Below are 23100 nucleotides of genomic sequence, written 5' to 3'. Positions count from 1 at the left end.
CTCTGTCCACAACCTGGCAGGCAGGCAACCCCAGGAGTCTCTGTCCACGACTTGGCGGGCAGGCAACCCCAGGAGTCTCCGTCCACGACCCGCAGGGCAGGCAACCCCAGGAGTCTCCCATCCACGACCCGCAGGGCAGGCAACCTAGGAGTGTCTCCCGATGCTCAGCTCTGACCACCTGGAGGGAGCGGCCCCAGCTCTGTGTTGGCTTCAGGAACTCTCCCACCTTGTGCCTGAAACACCGCCTCTGAGTAAGATGATTCCTCTCAGCACCAGAGGCTCAGCGATAGACTTACTTCATTGCCTGCCACCACCCCTCCTGGAAACTTGACGTCTCTCACCTCCGAGAAGGAGCGGAGCACGCAGCCCTGTCATGACTCGGAAGCACGGCCGTAACGGCAGCTCCGCTTTGGGACACGCCACTGCTCTGCACCTTGCTCATCTGGGCTGCGAGTCTGTCACACAGCTGCAATGGTGCACCGCAGGCTTTGAAGACGTGTGTGCAGCACTGAAGTAACACACGCACCCTCCGGAGGGAACGATCTTTGTGCAGAATCTGTATCACCTGCGTGGGGACCTTGGCCCTGGGGTTGCCTCTCAGGAAGGTGAGCACACCATCATGAAATGACTGGGCCATAGTCTGTGCCCCAGAGACACACAGGCGCTTCGCAGGACACCAGGACGATGGCCGTGTTTGGTGGGAGTTGCATGACTGCTCGCTCCACGGCCTCCTCCACCCAGGGAGGCCAGGGCCCCGGACGTGCCGTGAGCCAGTGACAGGCCTGCACTGGCTCCTGAAAACCCCTCCCGAATCATCACACAGTTCACTTCAATTGAGAAGTGACAGAAAACTAAACATGTTTCCACAGCTGATTCCTAGCCCCTTGACTAGGATGTAATTTACAGACCGTGCAGTTCATCCCCTTGACGTGAACAGCGCAGTGGCTTGTGGTGTATTCACGGGTCCCTGTGACCCACGTCAGGACGTGTCTTCCCGCCGAGGAGCCGCCCAGCTCCCCCACCCCACCCGACAGCCGCCCGTGTGCCCGGTCTCCCGGGTTCGCCGGTTCCGGACGTGCCGTGGACGTGTGGTTCAGCACGTGCCTTCGTGCTGGCTTCTCCCGCCCGGCGGGTCTTTAAGGTTCGCCTGCGCTGTGGCCCGCAGCCGCCGCCTCTGCTGTCGCGGCTGGCTCGTACTCCCCGTGTGGCTGCAGCCCTGGTAACTTCTCCCGCACCTGACCACGTTTGTTTCCACTTCAGGGCTCTTACGACGAATCCTGCACAAGTCTCTCTGTGGACGGTTACCTTCATTTGTCCCGTACCTGGGGGTCGAGCTGCCGGGTCTCTTGAGAGTATCACATGTGACCTTCTGGGGGGCTCCCAGAGTGTTTTTAAACTAGCTAAACATCCTCTACTACTTAATAATACGCATTTTCAATGTATCCTATATTGTGCAATGTATATAAATATGCATGTTTGTGTAAAATCTGTCCCTTATTTTAAATTTTTCATGTTCATATTTACAGCCGTTGCTTTAATCTCTGAAGGCTTACAGGCACATCACTTTGTAACGAGAGCAGATTTTTTTCATGATACATTTATTTCCATTGATGTTGACAGAGTGTCATAACATGGAAGATAAATAATGGGAGCTTTTCCTTAATACTCATCATTCTTTCTGATATTTTTTTTTTTTTTTTCTTTTTGATATTTTAATCTCTCTGGTCTCCTTACAGTGGAATCTAGTTCATAATCCTCTGTGCAGTGTTGCTGCTTTTTCCTCAAAATACAATTCAGAAGTTGAACTATAAGGTAGTTTGAATGGAAAAAAAGATGTTTGGAAAGACACCAGATCTCTTTAAATGTATCATTCGGGAGCCTGAATTCTATTGAAGCATATGTGCTGCCTTTTGGCGGAGCCGGGGGGACCCTGGTGTCCCTCGCAGATGCTGGCATCTGTGACCGTCCGGGTGTGGCGTCAGCTGCCGCTGGGAGAACTTGGCATCCAGGAGGCACAGCTTCATCATCGCTCAGTGGGCTTAGAGGGCCCTGAAGCCAACAACGGACTCTTTTAATAGCAGAAAGGACACGTATGAGAAAACACAGGAGGGTCTCGCAGCAGGAAAGACCTCCCTTAGAGCCGCTTTAGTGAAGCTGGTCCCTGCCAGCTCCTGTGCACACACCACTGGCTGACACCCCCGGGCTGACACGCAGCCTTGAAACCCTGGGAATGAGGAGGGGCAGCCACGCTTCCGGTAGCGTGGATCTGCTCCGGGACAGGGGCCTTCACCCCGGGAACGGGGGCTGCGTCTCATCGGCAGAGTGTGGGTGGTGAGCCCTTTCCCAGCTCCAGGGGATCCGAGAAAGGACACAGGTGGGGTGCGCGGTGCTGCGGGGGGAGTCGGCCTGTGCCTCTCAGCAGTGAGGTCTCTAAACAAACAACCACTGAAGCACTGGGGCAGGTGAGCCAAACAGAGGACAGAGGCCACACCTGAACCCAGCACAGCAACAGGGCGCGCCGGGCGGCAGCCGTGCAGAGCCAGCCCTGCCGCAGAGCACGGCCACGGCCTCCGCAGCGCGTCCCTACTGTTGGTCTGTTAGGACGCGCATCCGTGAGTTCACTGTGTCTGCCGGGCGTGTGCGCGAATGCACCCAGGCTGGCTGCCTGAGGACTGCAGGCGCTGCTCCACGTAACCAGACCAACACACATGGGGAGAGAGACTTTGACGGGGACTGCAGTGTTGCCAAGGTGTTAATTCTCCCCAGACCGAGGTGTCGATGCAGGGCAGCCTCTGTTTTTAGAGAAACTGACAGGAAGAAAACGCTGAGGGTCTTAGAAGAGCCAAAACAGTCTTGACAGAGAAGAGCCAAGAGCCGCTCCGGCCGCTTCTCTCCCGGGCCCAGCGTCCCTGCAGGGGTCCCTGCTGCCGCTCAGAAAAGCAGTGTTTAGAAACGAAGGTCCAGCCCCGCATGTGCTCACTGCTGGTTCCCTTAGCAGCACAGAGAGCTAGCACACACACATATCTACAGTCGTTTATTTTGTTTATTCACTGGCATGTGTACGGTGCTAAACATGGATTCACACCCATGTCTCTAACTATAATCTAGTATGGCATGGTTCATTCTAGCTTTTCCCCACCCCTTGATTATTTGTACAAGATATGCTTAAATTTCCTTTGAGACTTCCTCTCTGAGCCAATCTGGAAGACTGTTGTTTAACTTTCACATATTTGGGGATTTTCCAGAAATTCTTCTGTTATTGATTTCTAGTTTTATTTATTTTGGTCCAAGAACATACTTTGTATGATTTCTGTTCTTTCGAATGTGTTAAGGTTTGTTCTGTGGCCCAGAATATAGTCTATCTTGGTGAATGCCCACTTGATGCTCACCTGAGGAAAATGTGGATGATGCTGTGTGTTTGGAGGCTGTCTGCTCTTAAGACAGGGATATTGGTGTCAGAATAGACCAGGGTTGTTTTAGCCTCAGCACTGCTGATACTTAGGGCCAGAAAATTCTTTTTGGTTAACAGGCAGCTATGTACTATATAATTTTAGTAGCATCTCTGGTCTGTAAATTGTCACCCTGCTTATTTAACTTATATGCGGAGTACATCATGAGAAACGCTGGGCTGGAAGAAGCACAAGATGAAATCAAGATTTCCAGGAGAAATATCAATAACCTCAGATATGCAGATGACACCACCCTTATGGCAGAAAGTGAAGAGGAACTAAAAAGCCTCTTGATGAAAGTGAAAGAGGAGAGTGAAAAAGTTGGCTTAATGCTCAACATTCAGAAAACTAAGATCATGGCATACAGTCCTATCACTTCATGGCAAATAGATGGGGAAACAGTGTCAGACTTTATTTTTGGGGGCTCCAAAATCACTGCAGATGTGATTGCAGCCATGCAATTAAAAGACGCTTACTCCTTGGAAGGAAAGTTGTGACCAACCTAGACAGCATATTAAAAAGCAGAGACATTTCTTTGCCAACAAAGGTCCGTCTAGTCAAGGCTATGGGTTTTCCAGTGGTCATGTACGGATGTGAGAGTTGGACTGTGGAGAAAGCTGAGTGCCGAAGAATTGGTGCTTTTGAACTGTGGTGTTGGAGAAGACTCTTGAGAGTCTCTTGGACTGCAAGGAGATCCAACCAGTCCATCCTAGGGGAGATCAGTCCTGGGTGTTCATTGGAAGGACTGATGCTGAAGCTGAAACTCCAATACTTTGGCCACTTGATGTGAAGAGCTGACTCATTGGAAAAGACCCCGATGCTGGGAGGGATTGGGGGCAGGAGGAGAAGGGGACGACAGAGGATGAGACGGTTGGATGGCATCACCAACTTGATGGACACAAGTTTGCATAAACTCCGAGAGTTGGTGATGGACAGGAAGGCCTGGTGTGCTGCGATTCATGGGGTCGCAAAGAGTCAGACACAACTGAGTGACTGAACTGAACTGACTGAACTGGTCTCTGCTCACCAGGCTCCCATCCCCAAGCTGTGACAACAGAATATCTCCAAGTGTCTCCAGTGGTCCCTTGGGGGTGAAACCTCTTGGGTTTTAAAGAAAACTCAAATAGAATAAATCGATGTGACTGAAGAGTGACTCTCGCCATCTAAATTTAAAATGTCTGCTCATCAAAACACTCCCAACAAGTAGGGGACAAGGCAAGTCACAAAGTGAAGGAAAATACTTGAAATGAATATCTGACAAAGGATTTGAGTACAAAATATATAAAGAACTCCCACAAAACAAAACTAGAAATAACCCGGTTAAAAATGCGGGGGTAGGTGAAAAGTCTCTTCACAAAAGAAGATGTACAAATGACCAGTCATCACGTCGTGACTCATCCAGGAGGAGACACTTCAGTTTCAGTCACAGGCTCAGCTTGAGCAGAGTGGCGACCCAGCACACGGAGGGTGTGTGGGGGGTTACAGAGGAGGAGGCCGCCCAGAGCCGTCACCTGGACAGCTCACAGACACCGCCTGTCTCGTCTGTAACAACCAGTGGTGTTTGGTTTTCTGTTCTGGCATTTCTATTCCAGAAAAATACACTATGCTTCATGATGACTTCACCTAGGTTTGCTCTTTTCCAAAAAAATTAAACTTTTGAAATGTTTTGTTCAGACAGATCTCACATGGAAAGGTGGGGACCACATCAGGGACCCCTGATCCCGTCAGCCCCCCTGGGTGTGCCCTGAGACTCCTCTACCAAACTCCACAGATGAACCTGGGCCGCGGGTTCTGCCCCCCACCCAGGCCTCCTGAGGGTGGGCTGAGCAGAGCTCTGTGGGCAGTGACCAGGGGCTCTGTGTCTGCCCCCTCCCCTCCTGAGGGAGGACTCAGCACAGCACTGTGGGCAGTGACCAGGGGCTCTGCGTCTGCCCCCTCCCCTCCTGAGGGAGGACTCAGCACAGCACTGTGGGCAGTGACCAGGGGCTCTGCGTCTGCCCCCTCCCCTCCTGAGGGAGGACTCAGCACAGCACTGTGGGCAGTGACCAGGGGCTCTGCATCTGCCCCCCCTCCCCGCCTGAGGGAGGACTCAGCACAGCACTGTGGGCAGTGACCAGGAGCTCTGCATCTGCACCCCCCCTCCTGAGGGAGGACTCAGCACAGCACTGTGGGCAGTGACCAGGGGCTCTGCGTCTGCCCCTCCCCTCCTGAGGGAGGACTCAGCACAGCACTGTGGGCAGTGACCAGGGGCTCTGCGTCTGCCCCCTCCCCTCCTGAGGGAGGACTCAGCACAGCACTGTGGGCAGTGACCAGGGGCTCTGCGTCTGCCCCCTCCCCTCCTGAGGGAGGACTCAGCACAGCACTGTAGGCAGTGACCAGGGGCTCTGCATCTGCCCCCTCCCCTCCTGAGGGAGGACTCAGCACAGCACTGTGGGCAGTGACCAGGGGCTCTGTGTCTGCCCTCTCCCCTCCTGCCCACCCTCTGAGCACCCGTCTCCACAGTGAGGGACTGGCAGTGCTTTCTTGTGCTTGTGGCATCAAGTCCAGACTCCAGAGGGGGCTGCACAGTCCCCACTGGTCTTTTCCGGAAGCTTCTCCACAGCCCACGTCTTCCCACGGCCCCTCCATCCACCCTTGTGCACTCAGACCGTCTGTGATCCCGTCCGAGTTCCGACCCTTTGGCCCCAGTGCACCTCTGTCGTAGTAGTGCCAGATTTGAGAAAGACAAACAGTGACGACTGACTTCCGGATGGACAGTGCATTCCTTCAGCCTAAGGGACACATCTGGGACCCTGCTGGGAGCATAGTGCTCGTGAGGGTTACTTGCTGCTCCTCTGAACTCCACGTTTATCAGGGTACCCCGTGTTTCTATCTGACATTCGTTCCTCCATTGTTGTTGGCATCAGCACCTGGCAGCATTCTGGGCAGCTACTGGAGAAAGTCTGCAGAATTTACCAGAAGGCACACAGGCCTTTCCCCGCAGCGCTGCTGTTTAGAAGAGGAATGCCGTGAGGAGCAGACCCAGAGCAGCAGGTCCGGCAGTCCGGGACGCACGCGGGCACGTGCGGCGTGGGCGGGCAGCTTGGCCCCGAAGCCCGCGACACCACCCTTCCTCTCGGGCTCCAGCCCAGGGCCCTCCCGCCTTCCCGTCACACAGGGAACCTATTCTGAGCCTGACGCCGGCTTCCTGTCGTCACTGGGAGGCTCCCCAGGGCCGGGAGGTTTCAGCTGTCCCCAGAGAGAAGGTCCCTGGGGGCGGTGTCACTTCTCGGCTCCGAGCGCCCAGCCCTGGACCGGGTGAACACGAGCATACCTTCTCCGGTGACTGCAGTCAAAGCTTAGTCTGAATATTTCCATATTTACACAGTCTAATTATGGAAATAATCTGGAAAACGCACTTTCCCAACTGTCCCCAGGCCTGTGGCCTGTGGGGTCCCTGGCCTGCCCGTGTGTAGGAGGGTACAAAGTACCCTAATCGAGTGGGGCTGAAGTTGGGGACCAGATCGTTGCAACCTCTGTTCTCTGACTCAGCTGCCCAGGTCTTGGGGCAAAAAGCATGAGTTTTGGAGCCGGCTGCCTGGGCTCTGCGTTCGCTCTGGGGGTGCCTGGGCGAGGTGGCTCCCCATTTGCAGTGAGGCCCAAGCGTGTGGGGCCCCTGCGAGGACTGACGGGCTGGTACAGGGTGCCTCCAGGGGCCAGCGTGACAGTGCGTCATGGATGTTCGATGTCTGGAGTCTGTGTGTGAGAGAAGACCCGTGGTTAGCTCCCTGTAGCGGCAGCTCATCCCTCAGTGGCTGCCCAGTGCTGGAATAAAGAGGAGGTCACGAGTGAGAAGACACATCTGAACGGAGAATCACAAGTAGACCCGTGTGTGGGTGCCACCCAGCCACAGTTCTGAGTCACCCCGCTCACAGTGCCAGACTCTGGGCTGGAAACCTGGATACAGAGATAAAGAAGACACAGCCCTGCTTTTACAGATGCTGAGAACTTAAATGTGAGAATGTTGAATCAGCAAAGAGTGGTGGTAATCAGAAGGGAAAGCGCTTCAATTGGAAGTAAGATAAAAGTGCTAACTGGTAGAAACTGGAGTGTGCAGACCCCCGCCCAGACCCGGGCCCGAGCAGCCTAGGGGGCAAGGAGTCCGGCAGAGACCTGGACACTTTACGGGCCAGGGTCAGGGCGGCCCCAGTCTCGTTTCTCTCCCATTTCCTTTCCTTTTCTCTTCTCTTCTTTTTTGGTCTATTTTAAGTGGAAAGAAGGGATATAAGAGCTGAAATATGGTATATACTTAGTTTTAAAACAAAGTTATCATTATAATAATTTATAAATTGTATTCTGAAAGTGAAAGTGAAGTCGCTCAGCCATGTCCAACTCTTTGTGACCCCATGGACAGTAGCCTACCAGGCTCCTCCGTCCATGGGATTCTCCAAGCAAGAATACTGGAGTGGGTTGCCATTTCCTTCTCCAGGGGATCTTCCCGACCCAGGGATCGAACCCAGATCTCCCGCGTTGCAGGCAGATGCTTTAACCTCTGAGCCGTTAGTATCTAAAAGTACATACTATTAACATTACCTGAAATAATGACCTTAAAATAAATGAGCTTCCTTAATCTGAATTTAACAGCAAGCCAGTTTTCCCTCTGCTACCCCATTTCTAAAGAAGTAAATCACCGAGAAATTAATTTACATCAAGGGCTTACTTTAAAAAGCAGGAAACATACTGTAGTCAAGACATGGAGTCAGAATTAGCAACCTAATTTTTATACACAGGCCTGTGCAATTATCCTAGTTAATTGTCTCATTGTGATCCACAGTAGGAAAGAAGAATAACTCCATTATTGCTGTCTACATTATTCCAGCTTGAGAGTCAAATAAAATGCAGTCTGTCTTGATTGTGGAAAGACTGTCACCAGACCTGAAAGGAGCTCGATTTAGTGAGAAGCATCAACCCAGCTGAACCCTCTCTCTGCCAGATATCCTCAGGGTTTCCCCCACGCTTTCAAGATTTTGCAAAAAACAAGGAGGGAGACTAGAGGAAACTGATTGTTAAGGCTGTTTGGAAGGAAATGACCATTATGATGATAATATGGATTTGAGTTTTCAGTTTGCTCTCTGCTTCTATTGCATAATCTGGACAACTTCACATAAATTAAAATGGCTGGCAAACCTTTGATTTTTTTTCTTCTATTTTTCTGAGTGTGTAAAGGTGCCAAAAGCTACCCTGACTTTTATGAGACTCTCACGGACTTCTGAGTCCAGCTTGCTCTTAGGCTGTGTGAGTTATCCATGCTTTCAGGGTTAGGTTTCTTTCTATGTGGAATGATCCCGATTTCACTACCTGATCATAAAAAGTCAGGTTTCAAAGCAAGTCTGTAAGTAGCCTGCCCCATTGGTGCTGATGAACCCACATCCGTGAGCATGTCTGTCAGGAATGTTTCCATGCGCCCGAGAGGTCCACCGCAGGACGGGGTTTGGTAGCGGCCCCAGGCGCCGGCACACATGGTCCCTGCAGCGATGCTCACGAGGCCTCTGTCTTCTCTCTTTCTCTCCTGTAGCCAGAGCTACCTGCAAGCTGCCAGCGACGGGCCTGCCAGCCACGGGCTGGACCCCTCTGCCAACTACAACTCCCCGAAGTTCCGCTCCCGGAACCAGAGCTACATGCGCGCCGTCAGCACCCTCAGCCAGGCCAGCTGCGTGAGCCAGGTGGGGCCCCTCCCCTCCCGGTCAGCCCCCTGCTGCAGAGTCCCAGCCAGGAGTGCTCCAGGGCCACCACACTTGGGAGCTCCGTGGGCGTGATGGGGCCTTTGTGACCCTGGGAGTGGCTCCCACTCCCAGCTCCTCTGAGGAGGGCTGATGGGGGCGTCCACCACATCCCCCCACCACCCCTCACGGAGCAGCCTCCTTCCCTGGGCCAGGCCCCCCACGCGGAGGGTCTGAGTCCCACCCAAGGGGACACACAGGGCCCCGCAGCACCAGCCCCCCCAGAGGTCGCTGTTTCCCTGGACAGACGGTCCCCGCAGCTGCAGGCGAGCCGGCAGGTCACGCCCTGCCGTGTTCTCTGAGGACGCGGGCGGCAGGTGGTCCAGTCCGCCCCGGCTCTGCCGCCTGAGGAAGGGGCCCGTGGGAGGGGGACCCGCAGAGGGGCACTCAGGGACCTCTCCCCGCCCCTCGAACCCTCGCCACCACTGTGCTCACACCCAGCCTGGCTGCCGATGGTTCTGGACCCGGCGCCACTGGGCATGAGGGAGCCGCAGTGGGACAGCTGTCTGGACAGGCGGGCAGGAGGGCGGGAGGGGCTCCACCTGGTCTCTGCTCGCCTTCCTGCCGTGGCTGCCTTGCTGAGGCCCCCGCGGCCACATCCTGGTTCCTGCCAGTCTCTGTGTGCTCCGTCCATGCACCGTCCAGATCGTTCTGATGGCTGGTCTGTTTGCCCAGGACCCCAGGCACTTTGCTGGGCGTGCAGGGCAGGGGGCACCCCACCGCCCCCGCAGGAGCCGCGTCCGCCTTCCCCCACGGCCGAGCCTGCCACCTGCTCCTCCTTCCTTCTCGTTGTCCTCGCAAAGCCATGTCAGTGTGAGGGTACCTTCTTTCTGTCATGCATCCTTCCTCTTCACTGTGGTAAAACATACATAAAATCCACAATATTTACCATCTTAACCGTCTTCCAGTGTATATCCCGTGGCGTTTGGCACGTCACATTGTTGGGCAACCAGCCGCACCATCGTCTCCAGAGCTCTCTCATCTTCCCAAACTGAAGCTGTCCCCACGAAACGCTGACCCCCGCCCTGCCGCCCCCTCTGTCTCCTCCTGGGACCTCACAGGAGTGACTCACAGAGCGTTTGTCCTCCGTGTCGGCCGTGCTCCGCTTCCCTCCATGCGGTCGCCTGTGTCAGAGCGTGCGTCCCCTCTAAGGCTGAGCAGCGCGCTGTGCGGATGGCCTGCGTGTGCGCCGGCCGTCTGTCAGCAGACACTGTCGCTTCCCCCTTGGCTGCTGTGAGTGACGCTGTGTGAACACGGGTGTGCGAGCATCTGTCCGTGTCTCCGCTTCCAGTTCTCCTGCTGCACACCCCGTTCCTGCGGGTGCAGCTGCGAGCTCCCGAGGAACCTCCGAGCCGGTTCCCGCAGCGGCTGCCCCGTTTTCCAGCGCCGGCAGCTGCGTCCAGGGTCCCAGGCCCTCCCCCACCCGCCGCCTCGCTCTGCAAGCGCCCCTGTCCTGACCCTGGGAAACCCACCCTCAGCGGGTGTCGGGCTCTCTGCCACCAGGAGCCACGTTCCTCACCATCTTCTGGTTTTCTCTGGTATCTCGAAGCCCACGTCCTCCAGAAGCAGTTTAAGTGCTTTCCTGCGCTTGCAGTTCGCTAGAGAAGCCGGCACTTCAGCCCACACTCATTATGTACCCCATTGACTTTGTATCCTCCCAGGACACCTCATGTCAGGCTGAGCTGCAGTTTGAGTTGCAGAGAAAAATGCCCACTTTTCCAAATCTCCCTCGAGCGAGTCAGAGAAAAGGCCATTTCAGTTCCAATCTAGACCAGCTGAGTTCCTTCTCACCTGCGTATTTGTTTGGGAGAAAACTCCCCCTCATTTGAAGGGCCTCACTGGTCAGCTTTGTGGCTGGAAGCACTGGTGAGGGGTCCTTGCTGAATGCCCACCCCTGAGTGCCCAGAATGTACACGCGAGGGTGATGGCACCTCTTCCAGAGGGAGAAAGGCGCTGGGCCTGTGGGTTTGCAGAGAAGGAGGACCCACCGAGACCCCGTGTTGGGACTGGCGGGTGCAGGCGACCCCACACGGTTTCTGGCCTCTTCGGGGTTGTCTGACGTGGGTCTCTGATGTAAATGGTGTGAAACAGTCTGAGACTTTCTGATATAGTTCCACATAAGGGAAAACCTGGATAGGAAGGAGTCTGTACTCCGGGAAAGGGCATACTTCGAGCCAGAGTGAGACTGTGTGGGATGTGTTTCCCTCGATAGGCAGCGAAGTGACCATGCTGGGCTGTCGGCGTCTGTCTTTGCCCGAACTCGTCTGCCCCTTTCTGGCATCAGACACCCTGAAACCACTCCCGTGGGGCAGTCGCCCGGGAGTGTTTCTCTTCTCTTTTCTGCCTGAACGACTCCAGGTCAGCAGTCCTGCCTGGAGGGCCCCTCAGCACCTTCCTCCCGGGCTGTGCTCACTGGGATTTGTCCAGTGAGTGGAGCACTCGTGAATAATCTCAGGTGTTAATAGAAGCAGGGAGCCAGGCCCAGGTCTGTGATTAGAGGTGGGCAGAAGCTGTCTTCTCTGATGAAGGGCAAATCCAATTCTTTACCTGCTTTAACTCTGTGAACAATTAGAGGGAAAGGATTGATCTGGTATTTAGAACAATACTTTTCAAAATTACCTGTCGACGTAGCAGGAGTGTTCAGGAAGCTGTGCGTCACGTTCCAGGGGTGGAGTGAGTGACTCAGCTGGGCGCTGGGCTGAGACTGTGAGCCGGCCGTGGCCGCCATGAGGACGCTGGCTGCAGGCGTGGCTGGGGTGCCGGGGGCAGTCGGGGTTCCGAAGGCAGAGGCCCCCCCGCCCAGGAGTGGCAGGGAGACCCGCCCAGGTTTCTGGGCCCCTCCGTGAACCCCAGGCAGGGACCCAGCAGGTTGCCTGGGAGAACCATCTTGGCTTCTGCCTGAGCCCTGATTCCACGCGGACTTCTGGCCTTCCACATCAGCGTCCCCACGGGCATCTCCTGACCTGCTTGCATGTCAGCACGAGGTGCCCCGGAAGGCGGGGGGGTGGGGAGGAGCCACCTGTCCAGGTCCCCAGGAACCCAGGCCTGGGAGTGGCTGCAGCTCACGGGCCCAACCCGGAATCCTCGTTCCTACAGTCCCCATGCCCCCCACCCCCACCCCAGGCTCTTCAGCCTGCTCTGTGTCCCGCTACTGAGTTTCCACTTAAACCCCTAGACGTGGCTCCCGGGAGGCCCCAGAAACCTCAGGAAACCACATTCGGCAAGGACAGCACATGGAGGCCCTCCGCTCACCCGCAGTCAGGCCCCTGGAGCACGGCCCTCAGGACCCTCGCTCTTCAAAGCCCAGTCATTCGTTTCATAACACAGGGTCCCAGGGCGACTCTCTACCCAGAAATGAAATGCCAAGCTTGAGAATAACGACTTTACCTGCTGAACCGCCAATCTCAGGGCGGGCACTGCCGGCCCACGCTGAAGGAGGGGAGGGACCCAGCGGAGTGTGGGCGGCACGCCTGCAGTGTGAGAGACTGAGGTGCCTCCGGGACACGGGCTGGGGCCGCCTCCGGGGATGCGGGGGCAATTTCAAGGCTGAGCAGGGGTCCGTCTCCTTAGCCCGGGGCGCTGAGCTGAGTGGAAGCAGAGAGAGCCGCGCCCGTGGGTCTTTGTGAGCACAGCATCCTTACCTGGCTTGTCTGAGCTGGAAACAGCCTGGGCCATGAAAACGGAAAAAGAGGGATGACGAACACTTTGCACGGTGTGCTAACCTTTAGCCTCGCTGTTCCTCTTGACCTCAGTGGTAACTGCCAGTTGCTCTTTAAAGGTCTGCCTCAGGGTCTGTAGACTTTCCAGGGCATAGTGGGAATTGGTGGTTTTTCTCAGTGTTCCCCAAGCTTAATGGCCCCCAGTGTGCCGACTTCAAATTAATCAAGCTGTGCGTGGCAGGCGGTGAGTGCCGACGGGTGAGCTCTGCGCACTTCTCCGTTGGTGCGGGGCTGTGGCGCCTGGCCGGGCCAAGCCATCAGCCGTGCTGTCACTCTTGCAGATGAGCGAGGCTGAGGTCAACGGGCAGTTCGAGTCGGTGTGCGAGTCGGTCTTCAGCGAAGTGGAGTCTCAGGCCATGGACGCGCTGGACCTCCCGGGATGCTTCCGGACACGGAGCCACAGCTACCTGCGCGCCATTCAAGCGGGCTACTCCCAGGACGATGAGTGCCTGCCCCTGACCATCCCCGCTGATGCTGCCTCCACCATCAGGCCCACAGGTAAGGGACGCCCTCTGACCCCCACCCCAGACGGATAGGTGTGGGGCACCTCTGTCCTCACCGACTGGGGTGAGTTCTCTCCAAACATCTGGAAATTTTCCAGCTTACGTTGGTGACACGGAGCTGTTTGCAGTGGTGTTTTGAAATGTTTCTTTCCTGGATCACTTTTCTTTTTCTTAGGATGAAATCTATCAATTGTCACGGTTCCTTATAACAGTCAAGTAGAGTTTTCATAAAGTTTTGTATATGAAAAACAATGATGTTTGGGAGGTGATGGTGTTTTAAATGCCAAAGTTGAATAGACGGCAGTAAAGCCTCAGCTGACGGGCAGTGACCTGGGGTCCTCACCACAGGCCCAGCCCGAGTCTGCACGGGCAGATTCGTCAACACGATTCCTGCCGCAGAGCAGACCATTCATGGAACTGAAGGTCACAGTCTCCTTCAGTTCTTGGGGAAAGCCAAGAAAAATCTGATAATTTATCACCTAAGCTAAGCATCACTGTCTAACATTTCTGTGCACTGTGCTGGTTTACGTAGCACCATGAGTAAACATGGCCCGGAGAAGCCCACAAAGCAGCCAGTGATCAGAGTCACCGAGTGACGTGTGGGAAGAGCGTGGAGTTTGGACCCGTCGGGGCTGGGGCGGGGCTGGTTCTGAGCAGGACTGGAGAGAAGTGGCCCCAGTTATTGACGGCTCCTGGGAGCCAGGGCAGGGGCGGGCCACCCGCCCGTGACAGAGCTGTGCATGTTTGAAGCCAGGACAGTTGGCAGGACGTGGGGCGATGACCAGGTGCTAGGTGTCGCGGGGATCCTGCGGCCACCCGGCACCTTCGCTGTCACTCGCGGAGCCTGCAGGCAAGAGAGGGCTCACCAGATTCAGACCCGCACCACCGCCTCTGAGATCGCGGGCAGGTCAGCCGCCCAGTCTCCTCCTCGGTGTCCAAGCCAGGCAGAAGCTCTGAGCACATGACCAGGTCCGCCTGAGGGTCAGTGACTCGGAGTGCCGAGGGGCCCTGGTGGTCTTTTCCTGTTGCCTGTGGCCCCAAGCGGAGGCCGTGATGCCCCCATGAGCCTGAGCCCAGGGGTCAGGGTGGGCGCAATTCTGGGAGCCCTGCCCTGCGGGAATCAGGACCCGGTCCATGCGGGGCTGCAGATGCCGAAGCCATTGGGGGCCCGTGGGGCCCAACCCCAGCTTCCCCCCAAGGCACCCCATGTCCGTGATGTCAGGGACCACCCCTCACACTCTGCCCTTGTGGGGGAAAGTGTGGAAAGTGAACTAATTAGGAACTTAAGGAGGTTTCTATCTTACATTCTTATCTTACTTACCTTACTATCATTGCAGATTTTAAAAATATGCTATAAGAGGTGATTACTGATAGGTTCACCAGTATTCGCTGAGTGTCTCCTGGTCTTAAGCACTCTATTGGTCTTCAGAAATGCTCTGAAACAATAATCACCTTGTGGAAAATGACTTTCTTGTTTATAAAGCTATCACTCCAGAGAAATAAATATAAAACAGATTTCATAGACATAATACAAGAACCAGTGCAGAATTCAGACTAAAATTCTAATTTATGTACATATCACTTTACCAAGCATTACCAATACATCTTTGTATTCCCAAAGTGTATTCACCAAAGGTATTAACAAAAGAAAAAAATGCTTCTCTTCAAAGTTTCTCCTGAATGTTGACCTAGTTATGGAGTCAAAATTCTTCCAGACAACAGTGGGGAAGCAGAGGCAGGCATGCCTTCCAAAGTTAGGGAGTGGTCTGGGGAATAAGAGATGAGATGGATAACATCAGGAAAAATACCAAGTTGCCTTGAAATAATTGAAGTATAGAATTGTAAGCTACCTTTTTTTAAAGGTACAGACGAATCCTTAATTCCTCCCTTCCCCTCTTTTACTGTAAGCATTAGAAATCGAATATTTGTAAATTTTTCTCTCCTAAATAGAATAGTGATGGCCTGCAGCAACAGTCTACTTAATAGGATTGTGAAACATACTAAACAAATGAGAAGCCCCTGTCTGGAGGCAAGGCAAAAACAGGGTTTCCATCATTTTATGTTGAAATATTATTTGGAAGATCATACATTTAATAACTATCCTTGGTTGATGTGTGTGTGTGTGTGTGTGTGTGTGTGTGTGTGTGCAGAGCGAGAAAGAGATTATTCTGACAAGTGCATTTTCTTTTATACTTCTAAAATTAGCTTTTGAAAATAATTCCCCAAAAAGTTATTCAAAAACATTCCCAGTGATTATTTTGAACAATAAGATGTACTTAAATGTCTTTTTAAGCCTGAAACATAAAAGTTGGTGTCCTTTGGTTGCGTCACCTGTATAAATGCAAATATGTAATGTTGATGTTCATCTAACAGTTATTAAACACCAAACGTGTGCACGAAAGGGCCATTAGCAGTTTTGGAAAGTGTATCAGACTTTCCGTTCTCAGCACTCACAGGCTGATGCTGCCACTGAGTGTTTCCCTGGTTTGGGGCTTGAGTTCACCCGTGATTTCCCTCAGCCCTTAAAGATGGGCAAGATGCCACTGAAACAGAGACTTGTCACCTGATCTCCAGGTGCCTGAAGTAGGACCAGACTCTGCCACTGGGTACCGGGGCCCACGGCCAGCGTGACTCTCCAACCCACTGCTTCTCCCATCACCAAACACCCCACGTATTGATTAGGGTCCTCTCACTAAATGAAGTGGTTTTGAAAACATCTACTTTCATTTCACACATGGCTTCTTTCTCATCTGTGAAGTGATTTATCAGATAGATTTACTTGTCTAAATATGCATTTCACCCGATTCTTCTAGGGAAGGAAGGTTATTGATGTCATGGAGGAAAACACTGTAAAATTAGCTGATAATGATCTTTCTCTGGGTCAGAGGTTTTCTCAGCGTATGTCAGCACTGATTCCAGGAGGCATTACCACCGAGGGAACATCCACGCCAGGCGTGAGGGAGGAAACCTTGTAAACCTTTTTCTATCTGGTGCCTTGTATTTCTGCAGTAACTTGCCTCTCAAGCATTCCCCTGACCTCCTGTTTCCAGGATGCCTCCCTCATGTGGAGTCTGGCATCTTCCTGGGCTCTGGCCGCGTGACCTTGGCCCGGTACCCATAGCACCTCCCCTGACTCCCGCCCTCTGGCCTCCCGCCAGCCAGGACCCTGGTAATCCCGTTGGGCCATCATGATAGCGGGCATGGTCAGTCACTGCAGGAAACAACTGTTTAACTTGTGGATACGTGAGCCAGTCAGACTTAGAATTTAGCATCCTAAACCCTAAATAATCAATGATTAAATAAATGAATTTGTGCATACGTAAATGGGTGAACGAATGAGTCACTCAGCTCGATCCCAGGGCGCAAGTGCTGTGGGGCTGACCGCGCGGGACCCCCGGCAGCCTGCCCCCACCCCGTGTCACCTCCTGGCTGCACCCCCAGCCTGCTCACCTGCCCACCTGCTCGCCTGCTCGGCGCGCTGAGGGCCCCTCAGTGCCCTTCTCGCCGCCCCCCCACCGCCGCAGGTCCTGCAGCACTGCCGCAGGGCACCCCCGTGGCTCCGTGGCTCCCGTGAGCTGAGACGGTGGTCTCCGCAGCCAGTGCGTGACCTGGGTGACCCGGCCGGGCCCCCAGCTGCCCTCTCACCCCTCCTCACGGTCTCTCAGTTCATGTGCTGTTTGCTAAGCACAGAATTTGCTTTTCAGATTCTTTTTTGCCTAATTCTGAGCTATGCTTTTGTTGGCAACTCAGGGATCATTTCCTCCAGGAAGGCGTCACTGATTTGCTCTTCATCTAATTAGCATAGGAGCCAACACAAATGCCTTCCCTCCCACCCCCGATCAGCTGAGTCCCTGCTAAAGTACACACTTATTAAAACAGAGAAATCCTAATTTTCATTTATTTCTAAAATGTACTTCCCTTTTAAATATATTGGATATATCAGATGCCAAAACATGTAGCCTATTGTGCACGTGTTTGTGCTGAGTTGCTTCGGTCATATCTAATGGAGTCTTTGAGACCCCATGTACCATAGCCCGCCAGGCTTCTCTGTCCATGGAGTTCTCCAGGCATGAATACTAGAGTGGGTTGCCATGCCCTCCTCCAGGGGATCTTTCTGACCCAGGGATTGAACCTGCATCTCTTAACTCTCCTGCACTGGCAGGCCGGTTCTTTATTTACCACTAGTGCCACCTGGAAAGCCCCGTAGCCTGTGATGGTGAATCATATTTACTATTGGTATATACTTACATCATTTCATAATTATGTTTAGAAAGCATTGATACTATGGCTTTTGTTTCTTATAATGTGTTAGTTAAAAAACATTAAAACCAGTTATTTAAAGTTACAAAATTATAAAACATTCTGAGAACTTTTAAAAGAAAGTAAGTTTGCTCTCGGGAAGAGAGAGATCCTGTGCACTGCTCTTCAGTCAGATCACTGGCTGTCAGGAGTCTGCTTTCCTTGAAGTGAGGCAGAGGCTGTGCTAACACTGGAAGTCAGAGGAACCTGGCCACACAGCACTGCATACATATTGAGTTTGTTGATTATCTTTACTTAATCATTTTACACATACTATCTTCAAAATGCACTAAAAATTATAATGTACTTGTTACTTTCACAATTTCAGGTTTTTCTTCTTTGCTTATTTTTTCCAAGAAACACTTTGACAACTTAAAATGATGCATTTGGACTCATACCTAGTGGTTTCCTCTTAGGTATTTCTATTTTCTGGAGAATTAACCTTTAAGAAAAATTATCCTTTGAAACATCATTCAGAGGGGAAGAGAAGGAGGCTTCTTGCAACCTGCTCATCTTACCCATTTGTCTCTCCTGCCAAGTTTCCTGGTGGCTGGTTACTTTTGCTTTGGACTAGTGGTTGAGGACTAGGCACTGCTATTCCAAGGAATGTTGGAAAATTATACATGTGATACCGGTGATGGTTAAGTTTATGTGTCAGCTTGTCTGGGCCTAGGTGTTTAGTCAAGCATTATTCTGGGTGTTGCTGTGAGGGTGTTTTTTTGAAGCGTTAAGATGCTCACATCTGAGTGAAGCAGATTGCCCTCCCTAATGTGGGTGAGCTATGCCCAATCAGTTGAAGGCCTGAATAGAACAAAAAGCTAACTCTCCCGTGAGTAGGAGAGAATTCCTCCAGCCTGACTGTTCTCCCTTTGAACTTGACCTGAGAGACCAGCTTCCCCCGGGTCTTGGACCTACCGACCCTCGGATGGGAACTAACCGTTGGCTCCTCTCGGTCTCCAGGTGCCGACAGGCCCCACACAGCTCGGGTCTTGACAGCCTCCACGGTCACTCGAGCCAGTCCTCTTGTAAACCTATCTCTCCATGTGTGAACACCTCATCTAGTCTGTTCCTCTGCACGGATGTGACTAATTCAGTATCTACAAAGCGTATTTCTTCAGGCTCTACATTTAAAATGGTCCTATCATTTACACAGGAACTTTCATCAGCAGCCCTGCACTCTGGCCAACAGCTGGACCATAAGGAGACGGACCAGAATCTTCTGTCCTGTGGCTGGGGTTAGGGGCCGGGGTGGTCATTAAGATGGGAGGCATTTTCACAGATGTTGAGAAGCTATGTTTGTAAAACGATCAATCAGGTAGATCTAAAAGTACAGAAACACCATGCGCTTCTGCAGGCTGGTGGTTGCTGACCCCCACGTGACAGGTTTGACCTCCCCGGGGACTGGGGGCATCAGAGAAGGACAGAAGCCACCTGGCGGCTCAGGCGGGTCCCCAGGGTGTCCCTGTGGCCGGGTCTGGGTCGGCGCTGGACAGGTGACTTGGCCAGGGCAGTCGGCGTGAGGAGCTGCAGGACAGGTGAGTTCCGGTCCACGAGGATCTCTGAGGGCGGGAGCCGGAGCAGCCACCATAGACGAAGGAGCAAGAGGCCGAGGGGGCCCTCGGGACTCAGCAGACATGGAGCTGCCCGGCCCAGAGCCCGGCCCGACTGCTGGGTTAAGGGCAGGTCGTTCCAGGGAGAAGGTGCTCACTCCTCACCTGGCAGGTCTGCAGCTGAGGCCCTGCAGGAACCGTGATGAGGAAACTGGAGCCAGACTCCCACAGGGGCCATGGGCTCTGGAACTGAGGCCCCCAGCCTGGAACCCATGGGCTCCTGAGGAACCCCAATTACATTCAGGAGGTGAGGACGGATAAAAAGCGGATCCTTAATTTTTCTAACATCTTTGTTGTTCCGTTGCTGAGTCATGGCCTACTCTTTGTGACCTGAGGGACTGCAGAACACCAGGCCTCCCTGTCCTTCACCAGCTCCCGGAGCTTGCTCAAACTCAAGTCTATCGAGTCAGTGATGCCGTCCAACCTTCTCATCCTCTGTCGTCCCCTTCTCCTCCTGCCTTCAGTCTTTCCCAGTATCAGGGTCTTTTCTAATGAGTCAGTTCTTTGCATCAGGCGGCCAAAGTATTAGAGCTTCAGCTTCAGCATCAGTCCTTCCAATCAATATTCAGGGTTAATTTCCTTTAGGATGGACTGGTTTGATCTCCTTGCAGTCCAAGGGACTCTCAAGTGTTTTCTCCAACACCACAGTTCAAAAGCATCAATTCTTTGGCGCTCATCCTTCTTTATGGTCCAACTCTCACATCCATATATGACCACTGGAAAAGCTACAGCTTTGTCTAGATAGACCTTTGTTGGCAAAGTAATGTCTCTGTTTTTTAATATGCTGTCTAGGTTGGTCATAGCTTTTCTTCCAAGGAGCAAGCATCTTTTAATTTCATGGCTGCAGTCACCATCTGCAGTGGTTTGGAGCCCAAAAAATAAAATGTCACTGTTTCCATTGTTTCCCTATCTATCTGCCATGAAGTGATGGGACTGGATGCCATGATCTTAGTTTTATGCATGTTTAGTTTTAAGCCACCTTTTTCACTCTCCTCTTTCACCTTCATCAAGAGGCTCTTTAGTTCCTTTTTGCTTTCTGCTATAAGGGTGATATCATCTACATATCTGAGATTTTTTTATACTTCTCCCCACAATCTTGATTCCAGCTTGTGCTTCATCCAGTCCAGCACTTCACATGATGTACTCTGCATATAAGTTAAATAAACAGGATGACAATATACAGCCTTGATGTACTCCTTTCCCAATTTTGAACCAATCTGTTGTTCCACGTCTGGTTCTAACTGTTGCTTCTTGACCTGCATACAGGTCTCTCAGGAGGCATGTAAGGTGATCTGGTCTATCTTTAAAATGTCCCCCAGTTACAAATGCAGCAACAGAACGGAGACTCACTTTAGCTCGGCCTCTAATCCCTGGTGTGTTGGACCCAGTGTATAGCCGCCCTACAATTCATGCCAGGATTTCAAAAAACCCTTTATGTTCACGAGGCTTTGAAATCAACAATCGTTATCAGTCTTCTTGCCAGATCTCATTATTAACTGCATTAATAGACACCCCAGTCACAGAAATTTCCTAACGTTTTGATAACTGTATTTTGATGTAATTTTTTTAATCCCCTGCATTTTAGTTTTCAAAATGAAAATGTTCTCTGTCTTGAGAAGGAGGGCATCTGCTTGACCGAGCTGCTGACGGGTCACAGCCCAGCGGCAGGCCTCGCAGCAGGATCTCTCTGCTGTCATGAGCAAGGCTTCCCTGGAGACACAGGGCAAGATACTCGCAGTGTTCTGTGTTAGGCTTCCTCATAGGTAATTAGTGTCAGAAATTATTTCAGTTTTTACTGTTGACTCTCTTTTCTCCATGACTATGAGGACAGGCACCTCTTGGTGTTGAGCACTGCATCAGACACTTCTAGAGCAGGGGCTGGAATCTCCCACCCATGAGTGTTCAGTTTGCGTCACAGAACACAGCGTACAGCCACGCAACGGGGGATGATGTGCTTCCAAGGGGCCCAGGGTCTCAGGGGCGCTTTCTCGGTCCCTTTGCTGCTGGCCACACAGAACTTTCCTTCTGAAGTCGTGTGTGCAAACACCAGGGGCCAGGAGGCTGAGGTCTGCTCACGGTGGGGTCTTCCATGGCGTGCTGGCCATACGGGCTCCTGCCACCACATGACCAGTCTCACCACACTAGGCTCCAGGGACACTGGCCGGGAATCACAGACGCCACCGTGACTGCCGAGCAAGGCTGCCGCTCACGGCTGGCCCGTCCTGCCTGGAGCAGTGGTGAGCACCCATGGTTCTCAGGCATCCGCTGATCTTTCCTCACACGTGTCAAGGTTGCGGCTGTGCTCAGGCACGTTTGGATTTGCTGCGGCTGAGTTTGCATCCGCCCAGTCTCTTGATCTGTGTGTACACCCGGGGTGTACAGGACTCAGTAAATATTTGTTGAATGTAAGAATGGTTGACTTGAGAATTTACAGCTTATAAAATGTTTAAATCCATTTACATGAACAGTTTGCACTCACTTAATATTTAAAGTTCAGTGTTCAAGCTCCCCTGGGCTAAGCCGTCCTCTCAGACAACTTTCTCATTGGATGTCTTTCTCTGTGTGTGTATGTGAGTTACTCAGTCGTGTCCAACTCTTTGCAACCCCCTGACTACAGCCCACCAGGCTCCTCTGTCCATGGGATTCTCCAGGCAAGAATACTGGAGTGGGTAGCCATTACCTTCTCCAGGGGATCTTCCTGACCCGGGGATTGAACCCAGGTCTCCTGCACTGCAGGCAGATTCTTTACCATCTGAGCCACCAGGGAAGATGGTACCAGTGCAGGGTGCCCACTGCTTTTATCAGATGTTGACGTGACACATAAGTGGATCACGTGCAGCGTAGCCGTGAAAGAAATAACACCTTCGTTTCTTTTCCTTAAATCACCAAAGTCAAGGAGGGGTCAACTTAAACTGCCTTTCCCAAGCAAAATCTCTGCAGAGAGGGGCCCAGAGCTGCTGCATTGGGAAGGATTGTGGAAAAAAAACATGTGAATAATATCCCCAAGTCTTATCCTGAGCTGTAGGTCAAGTGCAGAGGTTCTCCCAGAATGACCACAACCCAGGTCTGTTAATTATACCTCAGATGACATCTGGCCACTTCTGAAAAGAGGTCCTTCATGGCCCACTAACCACAGAATCGTTGTGGGTGATCCTTCCAGTTTTGATGTTGACTCCCTGGACACGTAAGAATTATTCAGGCATATAAAATGACTGAGGGAACTGCCTTTCTTTAAGTGCAAGATATCCAAACACTCAAAATATCCAAACACTCAAAATATTTCTTTGAGAAAATTACTCCGCCATCAACTTCCTTTCACCTTCACAAAGACACCAGAGCTGTTCAAAACTCAGACTTTCATTTAGCACTAGCTGGCTATCATTTACTTTCAGTAGGGGTATTAGGCTAAAACAGAATTTGGTTAGGGCATTTTAATGTTCCCAAATTTGGAGTGAGAGATGGAATGAGGTTGAGATTACTCTTTCAACCCATTTTCAGGTGCCAAAAGAAGTAGAGTGCTACACAGGTATATAGAGAGCTTGGTTTGTGGTTTCAGACTTGGGTTGTGAAATTTGTATTTTCACTGATCCTTTCAAATGATGGCTAGGTGGCAGTGAACCATGGTCAGGAAACCATAGACTCTAGGGGATATATATTCGTATACGTGGAGCATTACCTAATAAAACACTTAATTACACTGAATTTACTTCCTCCTAACATAGTCATTCCCCACTCCAGTACTCTTGCCTGGAAAATCCCAT

At 52.3% G+C, this 23100-nt stretch overlaps 1 protein-coding gene across 7 annotated transcripts in view; it reads left to right on the top strand.

The window, feature by feature from the left end:
- The window catches only part of DLGAP2 (DLG associated protein 2), a 620511-nt gene that overhangs the window by 558253 nt on the left and 39158 nt on the right, over positions 1-23100 (top strand). For all 7 annotated transcript variants that reach the window (XM_070460164.1, XM_070460165.1, XM_070460161.1 and 4 more), the window contains 2 exons: positions 9004-9151; positions 13209-13425. In XM_070460164.1, the coding sequence (XP_070316265.1) occupies positions 9004-9151; positions 13209-13425 (365 nt within the window). The remainder of the gene's footprint in view (positions 1-9003; positions 9152-13208; positions 13426-23100) is intronic.

The sequence above is a fragment of the Odocoileus virginianus genome, chromosome 32, assembly GCF_023699985.2.
Source record: "Odocoileus virginianus isolate 20LAN1187 ecotype Illinois chromosome 32, Ovbor_1.2, whole genome shotgun sequence".
Lineage (NCBI taxonomy): Eukaryota > Metazoa > Chordata > Mammalia > Artiodactyla > Cervidae > Odocoileus > Odocoileus virginianus.
The sequence above is the reverse complement of the archived record's forward strand: the minus strand, read 5'-3'. Positions and strand labels throughout refer to the sequence as shown.